We start from the raw sequence: 10,985 nt of genomic DNA, 5'->3' as shown, positions 1-10,985 counted from the left end.
CTTGTGCGTCTGTCGTATCACCTGATGCTTAAGATATTTAATTAATCACAACTTAAAATCTAAAAAAAGCCTGATTTGTCTGACTTTATATTTCATTAATTTTATGCTAATTAACGAAAACAACGAAATGAAATAGTAGGAGTATTTTTTCCTCCAAAAATTTCGGGGACCGAATCTCTCATTCACACGCGCACCACTTGAACGTGAGGGCTATGAAACATCGTGCTGTCATGTATTCGCCCAACGCCACCTACTTATTTGATTTCGATTTTTTTTTTGGTTGGTAGTTATTATTATTTTATAAATGGTGATGGGGAATAATGAATAAGTCATACCACTGATTTATTACTAGGCATACAAAACTCAAAAAATCATCTTACAGTATCATATTTTATAAAAGAAATGTATAAAACATTACAAGCTTTTATGCAAACATAACTATTATTAACGCGTTAATGTAAAAATGTTTTAGTATGAGGAATAATAAAAGAAAAGGAAAATAATATTTTGTTTATAATGAAAAGACAAAAAGTGAGGGGGAAGAAGAGAAGTGGAGGTGTATCGATCGACGTCTGTGATATAAATCTTTTTATTACAGATTCCACGCGTCTTACTCTGTTTCGCCAAAGCTCTTCTCCTCCATCCTCCTTCACGCTCACGGGGGATATCTTCTCTCTCTCGCAGCGAGATCTTATTTCTTCTTTCTCTCTCGATGCACCCACCTGTCTCCGCTATTTGATGGACAAGAAGAAGAAGAAGCTGCCACACCGAAGAAACCTATTCTCAATTTCTCCGATCATCCCCACCGACTTATATAAATATAACTCATTCCTCTAGCAAATATCTCCAAGGAGAACCTCTCTTCCTTCTTTCTCTTCTTCTCTCTACTCTCTCTTTCTCTCTAACCCTTTGATAAACAGATGGCGCGAAATCTGAGAAGGGTTCTGCTTATTGTAGCGGTGGTGTCGTGGTGTCTTGTTTCAACACTGGAAGCGAGCGAAGGAGATGCTGATCCTCTTTACAAGTAAAGAACCTTTTCTTTAAGTTATATTCTTATGAATGTTGTCTGTTTTTCATATCTGAGTTCGTTTGACTTCCCTTCCTTAGAGTTTACAAGTATCGAAAGGCAGAGCTAGTTTCTTTTTTTGGATTACTACTGGTAGAGTCGACCGTTAAAGATTCAGTGATTGCTGGACTGACTTGTTACTGCTTTTGACTATTACGTGTTTGTAATCAATACTAACTATCTCTGTTTTGTGAAAATTTGATCTCTTTTAAGGTAAAAAATAAAGGGTCCAGATTTTTAGTTTTGTTAGGTATGGATGATTTTTCAAATGGCTTAGTGGTGGGGGGGATTAGAGCCACACGAGAGGAGTGGTGTTGGGAAAGGGATTAGAACACTATGTGGTTTGACTTTTCCCAGATAATTTTCCAACTCTTGTGGTTAGAGTTGAAACACGTTTGAGGATGGAAAGCTTTGTTACTGTAGGGTCATTGTTTTTGTTGGTAAAGATTTTTTTCTTTAAAAAGACTGCAAGTGGTGGTTTGATAGAGTTCGGTCTTTCCTTTTTTCTTGTTTAGTGGAAAGCTTCTCTCTCTCCTTCTCTATGTTGTTCTTTGTTTTGTCGGCCATGTAACCGCTTAATCTTGTCTTGAGCTTAGTAGTGGGAAGAGGGTGGGATATGACAAAAAGGACTAGAACTTGTTACAGAGGTCTTATGGTTTTGTCTAAGTAGCTTTTATGACTATGGAATACTTAGACTGTCTGCTTTTAAAGTTTTTGGGCTTTTGCTTCAGTATAAAGAACAAAAAAAGAAGTGTTAATATGCTCTGATTGGTTCCCAGGTCATGTGTGGATCAATGTCAGAAAACTGGATGCGTGGGGGACAATTGCTTCCAGCACTGTAAATTTTCAGCTGACGGAAAAGCCATAGACGGTCCATGGTACATGCAAGAGCCACTTTACCTGCGTTGGAAACAATGGGACTGCCAAAGTGATTGCCAGTACGAATGCATGATGACAAGAGAAGAAGAGAGGAAAAGAAACGGAGAGAAACCCACCAAGTACTTCGGTAAATGGCCACTCAAACATGTCTATGGGATTCAGGAACCTCTCTCCGTTGCTTTCTCTGCTCTTGACCTAGCGATACAGTTCCATGGATGGGTCTCCTACTTCATCCTCGTTTACTATAACTTGCCTCTCCAGCCAAACCGGAAAACTTACTACGAGTACAACGGATTGTTGCATATCTATGCCATCATTGTAATGAACTCACTCTTCTGGAGTGGTGTTTGTCACAGCAGGTAACATATTCATCCATCTCCATTTTTACAGTTTCTAACTAAAATTCTCACTAATTATTTTTTTTCTTTCTTTTTTATGGTATATATAGAGATGTTGCATTGACAGAGAGGCTAGATTACTCTTCAGCTACAGTGTTAGCCGGGTTTTCGCTTATTCTAGCTATAATCAGGTCTTTTAGCATACATGATAAATCTGCAAAAGTCCTGGTTACTGTACCTATTCTTGCAGTTGTAGCAACTCATATTCTCTACCTCAACTTCTACAACCTCGATGAAGGTAAATGATCTTTCCTAAATGGGGGCTTTCTTCTTTTTTTTTTTTGAAAAAAAATGCATATGACTTTCTATATATGTGTGACTTTTACAGGGCTTCACAGGAAAGTTATATTCGGAATAGGAGCAGTGGAGCTAGTGGTGTGGGGTGTATGGGCGGCTTTAACGTCACATCCATCAAAGTGGAAGCTAAGAGCTTTCTTTGTCTCGAGCATACTCACAATGTGTCTTAGAATGCTCGATTTCCCACCGTACAAAGGGTATGTTGATGCTCATGCTCTTTGGCGAGCTGCAGGGATCCCTCTCTCTTACCTTTGGTGGAGTTTTGCCTGCGACGACGCCGTTTTCAGGACCACTGTTCTCCTCAAGAAGTCAAAGTGATGGAAAGAAAAATGATTCAAGGCTCTCTTTTTTTTTAAATCTTTTTTTTTTTCCGGTGAGGTGTTCTCCGGTGTTCAGAAAGTTGTTTTTAGGTTGTGTTTTCGCAGAAGAAGCAAATGTTTTTGTGTTCTTCTGTGGTGAATCTTGGTAGTGTTTTTTTGGGGGTCATCTGCTCTGTTTTTCTTGTGTGTGTGTGTTTTTTGGGTCTTTTTCTTTTTTCTCTCCTGGCTTGTCGGCCGGAGAGTTTTACCGTCGGGGAGGAATTGACCTTTGATGATCACCACTTTGTTTGCTTTTTTTTTTTCATTTTGTGATGATGACTCTTAAAAAACTTTTTCAGTTTTCTCAATGTAAAAGAAAAAGAACGTCATAAATTATAGAGAAATTGCATCCTACATTAATCAAACGAATTGTAATTTACCCACTACTTAAAAACTATGTCTTTTTGATATACACTGTACATATTATAGATTATTGCTATATTGGCCTTCTCAATCAATTGATGAAACATACTAACAAAAATAATTAAAAAATATAAAAAAAGTTTTTAGCCACGTTTTCTAATTCATCACCACCATCGTCACATTTCTACGCTATTATCTCTTTCCACTGTCTTTTTTTTCTTTTTCATATTATCAACAAAATCATACATTTTCTTATGTCACATAATTATTCTCTTTCAATACTTCATCAACTCCACCTCCTGTTACTCTTTCTCAATCACCTCCATCAGAACAAGCGGTATACACACTACCATTGATTTATTCTCCTTTACCACCATAACGACTCCCGTCTTCTCCTCATCTCCTCACGCGGTCTCTTATTTTATTTCTCCTACTGTACCAACAACAAAATTCCTTCATCTGCCACCACGGTATAAAACCTAATCACATAGCTTGTAGAACATGAGTGGTTTCTTCTCCATTATTGATCCACTATGTAACCATCAAGACTATTTTTGGAGTGGCTTTTCCTAGGAAATTCCCATCTGCAACGGCTCGCTTGTCTATTGACGGGAAGCTTCGCGCATCTGAAATCTATGGAGTCGCCGATAACGTAAACGCCGCCGCCGCGAGTTTCGTCAACTCTTCCTTCAATCGCCTTAATCTCTTCAGTTTAAGGCAGTTACATGTACTATTTCCACGGATGTTGCCAGTTACACTTCTCTTTGTCGATGTGAATGACCTAGAATTGATCGGAGAAGAACAGTTTTTGTAACATTGTGTCCTATTCTATTATATGTGTATAGAGTAGAAATGTAAAACAATATGTATTATGAATGTTCTATTCATGTTATGTAATGCAAAATAGTTTGTTACTATACTTTTATCATGTATCGTTCCATTTGACGATTAATAAAGAATGTATTATTTTGTTCATCAATATGTACTATACTATGTATTTTGTTCCATTCTATTTGGAATTATAGTTTATACTTGGATTTAGGATTTAATAATTAAAATTTAAGGTTTAGTATACGAAAGGTGGGGGTTGAGGTTTGGGTTTAGTGACCCTATCATGTATCTTTCCATTTGACGATTAATAAATAGTGTTCTATTTTGTTCACCAATATGTACTATACTATGCATTTTGTTCCATTCTATTTAAGTTTAGGGTCTATATTTGGGTTTAAGATTTAGTGATTAGGATTTAGGGTTTAGTATTTGGAAGGTGGGGGTTGAGATTTGGGTTTAGTGATAGCAGTTTAGGGTTTATTATTTAAAAGTTAGGTCTAAATTTAACATTTAAAAGTTGTGTGTTGGGTAAGAACCATATACTATTCAAAAGTTAGGTCTTAGTTTAGTTTAATATTACAAAATATTATATATTATTTTCAGATTTTGTTAATTGGGTTTAGTGTTTATATTTGAGTTTGATATTTAGTAATTAGGATTTAGTATTTAGTATTTAGATGGAAAGGTGAATTTTAAGTTTAGTATTTAGTATTTAGGCTTTGAAATAATATTTATTATTTAGAGGTTGAGAAGAGAACACTGTGCTATATTATTTTGGCGATATGGAATATAACCACTTTAGCAAACAGAATATACTTTTTATTTTTAAAAATTTTATGTTTCTATCCGCTCATTTTACTGCATATAGTAAGTAAATATGTTGTAAATAAATTTGTGACATTAGTTCTTTCACATGATGTGTTTGTAAATAATAGTGATTCATTACTCATCAGCAGTAAAAAAAATTTGGTGGATTAAATTGGTACGTGGATGCACATGTTTCTATCAAATAAAGTAGTCTTAATTTGATCTTCACCCTATATTATTTTGGCCAAGTCATATTTAACAACACAATATTACCGGATGATTACAGAAAGAAGGAGCAGAACCGGATAACAATTGACATAAGTGATAGCTATTACATCACATTAAAATTAATGCCAGTCACTTAATTTTGATGTCAAAGTAGGTTATTCAGCAAATTTACCCTAAATTATATTGCTTATGGAAAACCATAAGATAGTAAATGAAGGTATGAATTCACTTGATAAAAAAGTTATCTACACAACAAAATAACATAGTATGTGGTAAAATCACAGTCATATTGTGAAAACTGGTACAGTTGTACAAAGCTCTAAAATATCAATCGTGTCCACATAGCTCTCAAGCCCTCTTTGTCATTTACTTAATACTGTATTTTTCATTAACTAAGTTATAACAAACAAACGAAATATGTTAAATGAACCTTTAGTTTTTCTACATTGAAAACAATTAGACATAGCAAATAACTACCGTGACATTTATCACCTAATCCATATATTATTTAAAAAAAAAAACACAATTAGACATGGCAAGTTCTCGATCCCTGCAGACTCCCGGATCCACGCGGATTATCGGCAAGTTTTTTCTGTCCAGTTGATCACTAATTGAAAAAAAAAATAGTATCACAGATGCATTCGTTTTTTAGATCGGACATTCTGCCACCTAAAATAAACGAGATTCATGTCAGGCTAATCCCAAAAATTCTTAGTCCGCAAACAATTCCAGATTATTGTCTCATTTCTCTTTGCAATATACTAGGGGTTGGCCCGCCCTACGGGCGGGTGAGTTTACACTAAAACTATTTTTATATTAAAATATAATATTTTATAAATCATTTAAAATTTTACTTTATATTGAAAATAGTAAATATATTATTTTTTATTATAATGATTTGTATTTTTCTATTTTATTTTTATTTCAATTTGATATAGTTGAAGAAAATCTAAAGTAAAAATAACTAATTTTTTTTTTTTATTTCTAAGAGTATCATATTTTAATATTATTACATTTACTAATTTTTTCACAGTAATAAATTAATACACCAACCTCCAAGATAAATCAATGTAGTCCAAACAGTGTATTTCAAGATAAATTAATACACCACTAATTTTAATATTTATAGTTGATCACAGTAATAAATTATTAGATTTAAATGTGAAGTGGTAGATTGCACTGTTTGATGCTTGCCTTCTATCCTTCTTGAAATATGTTTTGATAGCAAGATTGCCCTTCTCATTCCACGTGCATTTTTTTTGGACTACATTGATTCAAATTTATAATGTGTTTAAATAATCAGTAACTATTGAATATAGATTAAAAATGTTTATATTTGGAATTTATATACCGTGTAACACGCATATATCGCAGCCACCTACGAAGCGAACAATTGTTTTTAAAATCACAATTATTAAAATATATGTATAAACTTTACAATAAATAATACATATATGAATCGAAAGATAGTGGTGAAATATATTTTTCTTAATTTTTTTTAAAATATAGATATATATATATATATTAATATTTACTAATGAGTATATATTTATATTTATTTATATATAAGTTTTTAATTTTGTGAGAGATAGTTGGATAAGGACTCACAGTCATAGAATTTTGGTGCGAAATTTTGTTGCTCAAATCTCATGGATGGGCGAGCTGTCCGAGAAAAAGGTTAGTAGTTTAATTGAATGGTAATTATAGGACCAAGTAGTACGAAAACATCTTGTTATTATATTTCATTTTTAAGCACGAAATTATTGACAAATATGCCTTTTACAAAAAAAAAAAAAATTATAGACAAATATGTGGTTAATAATTTAACATTGCTCGGCTCAGTCCATAAAAAAAGTAGGTGTATACCTTTAGTTTTATTCCGTATTCCTAAAGGCCGGCCACGCTTACGTGTCACCGTGTTGCCACTTGATGACTCTTATATTGGAAGACGAATATTTTGTTATAGTTAAGCAGAATAATGATGCAAAAGCATGACATATATGATTTAATAATGGTAATGCAACTGTACAATTGATAAATCCATTTATGTGTATGTATAACGAATGCAGGAAGAAGATCGAGCAATTAACTTGCTGGCTTGAAAAAAAATTTTCTTATAAAAACATGCCGTCTCCTCGGGGAAATATTTAATTTAGCTTTGACCTACTGAGAGCTAAACTTCGGACATGTGCATCGGGAGCTTTTAGCAGTTTCTTAAGGGGAGGGGGGAAGACCACAAAAACATAAAAATCGGTAACCAAAAGCGCCAGTTAAGGATCAATGTTTGAGTGATCCTTGTTTCTTTTCTGTTAAAAAGTAATGACAGATCATGAAAGCTGGATCGTTGTTGTTTGCTTTTTCTCCTTTACGTGTTGTGTCTTTAAGGATGATCACTATCATCATGAGACCAATTATTTTATTGGAATAATTTTCGTTCATTCTTTAAAAAGAAAATGTGAGTTCACATTCTTTTTAAAGAAAATGTAATTTTCGTTCATTTGCGTTCATTCTTTAAAAAGAAAATGTTTGTACTTCATGTTGGGATCTTGTCTGAGAGAAGAAAAAGCTACAGAGAATGTAAGATCTGACATATGAACTGTTTCTACACAAGTTCTGCCTCAGTAACACAGAGATCAATCATTATACAATCTGATTATTCATGCATAAAAGAATCAAATTTATGGCCTTTCAGGATCCGAGAATGACTACTAAGTACTAACCTAGGAAGGTTTTAGTTTATTTGTTACCACTGGTTAGCCGATGTTTCCCGGTACTTCTCATCATCATTGCCCTGAGGCAACTGCTTCGGTTAGTAACTTTTGCCCGGTTACTTAACAGTCTCTCGGATATTCTATCTTTAGCGGTTGTTTTCTTACGCCGTGCCAAGGAAAAGGTTTGCTTCTTGTTTTTCCTTTCAGCAAAAACTCTATTGAACTCCTCGTCGATAAATTGAGGCTAAAGCAGCATCACGCAGAACTGAAAACTTATGTTCCTTAACCTTAGCATGCTTTGCTCGCTTTGCTATTTTCTTCAACTCTTCTCTGTCTTTCTCCCTGATATTCTTCAGAGCTTGTTTCGCTTTTTGCCTAGCTAACTGATTGGGATCAGAATCTGAAACTGTTCCATCCATAGGCGTGTCATCCTCCTGGCTGATCCTTGTAGTTGAGGAGGAGGTTTGGTTTTGACTCTCTTCTAACGAAGATTCCTTGATTATGGGGTTTTCTTCATCATCCCGAGGTACAATGGGTCCATGAAACGGGCAGGCTCGTAGGTCTCTTCTCTGGCAAAGACCACCTTTCTTCAGAGGAGCATGGCATGGAGGTATCTCTGTTCTCTCTTCTCTATAGACACTTGCCTGAAGATTCAGTGCTGCTATTTTATCTGCTGGAATTACAGCGTCTTGATCCACCCTGCCCCAGTGGCTCTCGACCTCTATGCCTCGGTGGTTAGCTCGAAGCCTCGAATTAACTTCCGTAGTTGAGTCCCAATTACTCAGCTGTGATCCCCAATTCATCACAGGCGCTTCAGAAATTAGCTTATCCCTAAGAGGGTCACCACTTCTTCTAACCTGGACGCCTTGTTGGAGAGATTCTAGTGTAGACCTATTTGCTTCACTTGATGAACCCTCACCGTTTTGAACTCTCGGCAAAGGAGCCACCTTTTTTACTGGATCAGATCCAACCTTACCATCATCTTCCTCCCAGATATCTTCTTCATCTTCTTCTTTCTCCCAAAGTCAATCATTCTCGAGATTGTAAAACCAGCTTGCTCACATTTCTTCTCAGTTGCTAATATGCTATTCCTAATATCAATCAACTCTTTCAACATGGAATCTCTGGTGTTATCACTTACATCAACCCTGATGAGAAGTGAGATCCCATCTTGAACCGAGACCAAATGCTTTTTCATCAGAAGCTTGCCCTGTTCCCTCAACACATCATTAAGTAATATTCTATCGTTTCACCGGCGATCCGGAACGGCGGAGAAGGTAAGTTTTAGTTGTCGAAGAGAAGAAAAACAAAACGACGTTCCCAGTGTTTGGAGATACGATTTTGTACATTTATTGGGCCAATCAATGGGCTTTATACAAAGCTCGAAAAACTCAACTCTTTTTGTCGCCAATTTTGAGTAGTACGTAGAATTCAAGCTGACATGACAAAATGATTGGCCAAGAATATTTCATCTGACGTGGCACCTCTTAGAAGCTCCAAAAATAGCTTCTTTTATATAGTAGGATATGCCACAAGATCATCTTTAAAATATTGACTCAGCGCTTACAATTTATTCTTTCGTTGATTATCTCGAAAAACCAATATGCTTTGTACCGTGAAGGGCGATGTCAGATAATGTCTTCACCACCCATGAAGTACTCCATTTTCCCAAAATTGCTAAATCGGAGCACCGATACTCAATGGTCATTAAGACGGATATGAACAAAGATTATGATAGATTAGAATGAGATTTCACTCGGCTCGTTATGCAACGCCTAGAGTTCCATCCCAAATGGACAGCTTGGATCATGCAATGTGTCTTTACTGCCACTTGCTCCTTCCTTATCAGTGGAGAGCCCTTTTCACCATACATAGTCATCTTGTGTATAGTAAGGTACTCTCAGACCTGTGTAGAATAACACAGTATGATGGTTTGTTGTTGGGAATCAGAATTGCTAGGGGAGTCCTCGAGTAAATCACTTACTCTTTGCCGATGACACGATGTTATTTATGTGAGCGAGTAAAATTGATGTACTCTGATGATGATCATTTAGAAGTATGAAGAACGTCGGGCCAACTGATAAACCACAATAAATACTCGGTCACCTTTTCGAGGAAAACTACACCAAACCTAAAGATTCTAGTGAAAAGTGAACTGATAATTGATAGAAAAGGAGGAGTTGAAAACCCGGAGTATTTTGGAAGGAAGAGGCGAGATCTCTTCACCTCTATTATTGACAGAATCAAATAAAAGGCGAATGAGTGGTCAACTAAATTCCTATAGACAGACATAAAGTTAGACATGCTGAGAAGTTTCCTCTCTCCTATCCCGTCTTACGCAATGATCTGTTTTAAATTGCCACTCTCACTGTGTAAGAGAATCCAATCGGCTTTAACTCGATTTTGGTGGGATGATCGGAATGGAAATAAGAAGATGACATGGATTTTGTGTTCCAACATCTTGCTACCAAAATCACATGGAGAACTCTGTTTTAGAGACCACCAAAGCTTTAACAACATCTTTCTCGCAAAACTCAGCTGGCGTATAATGCACAACCAGAATGTTTGCTCGGATGGATTTTAATTGGGAAATATTGCAAATATGAGGACTTTCTTACCTGCTCAGGTTGGAGCTTTATCTCTCACGTATGGCGAGAAATTTTAATCAGACGAGACCTCCTGGCTCAGAACACCGAACGAGCAGTGGGTAATGGTTCCTCGATTAAGATATGGTAACATACCTAGCTCAACCTCTGTTGTGAGCACAAAAACAGTACTTAAACCGGAGCTCAACCAGAGAACCCGCAACTACCACAACATAACTATCGCGACCAATGTTCACTCAAATGAGAATAGCTTACAAGCCACAAAGATTTTTTACATGAAATCAATTCTTAAGGACATACAACTCATCCTTACACCATCTGGAATTAAAATCACCAGAAAACTTCGTGGACCACAAAGATATGGATTTTAAAAGTCAGACAATCTTCTCAGCATCCAATGGCCAAATCAGCCATATTTTGGTCCATACAAATCCAATCAT

The 10,985-nt window shown here is 35.8% G+C and overlaps 1 protein-coding gene and 1 pseudogene across 2 annotated transcripts; one reads left to right on the top strand and one right to left on the bottom strand.

The window, feature by feature from the left end:
- Positions 1-539: 539 nt before the first annotated feature.
- Positions 540-3,307, top strand: LOC103874651 (post-GPI attachment to proteins factor 3). 2 transcript variants are annotated; one of them, XM_009153084.3, is made up of 4 exons: positions 540-1,024; positions 1,846-2,304; positions 2,394-2,581; positions 2,672-3,307. In XM_009153084.3, exons 1-4 carry the CDS (start codon positions 921-923, stop codon positions 2,956-2,958), a joined length of 1,038 nt encoding a protein of 345 aa, XP_009151332.1. In that variant the 5' UTR covers positions 540-920; the 3' UTR covers positions 2,959-3,307. The 2 variants fall into 2 exon arrangements, with proteins under 2 accessions (XP_009151332.1, XP_018508089.1); XM_018652573.2 differs by lacking the exon at positions 540-1,024 and adding an exon at positions 1,084-1,713.
- Positions 3,110-9,603, bottom strand: LOC103874840 (annotated as a pseudogene).
- Between the last annotated feature and the right edge of the window lie 1,382 nt (positions 9,604-10,985).

This window comes from Brassica rapa, chromosome A06 (genome assembly GCF_000309985.2).
Source record: "Brassica rapa cultivar Chiifu-401-42 chromosome A06, CAAS_Brap_v3.01, whole genome shotgun sequence".
NCBI lineage: Eukaryota > Viridiplantae > Streptophyta > Magnoliopsida > Brassicales > Brassicaceae > Brassica > Brassica rapa.
Note: the sequence above shows the minus strand (reverse complement) of the source record. Positions and strands in the feature narration are given on the sequence as shown.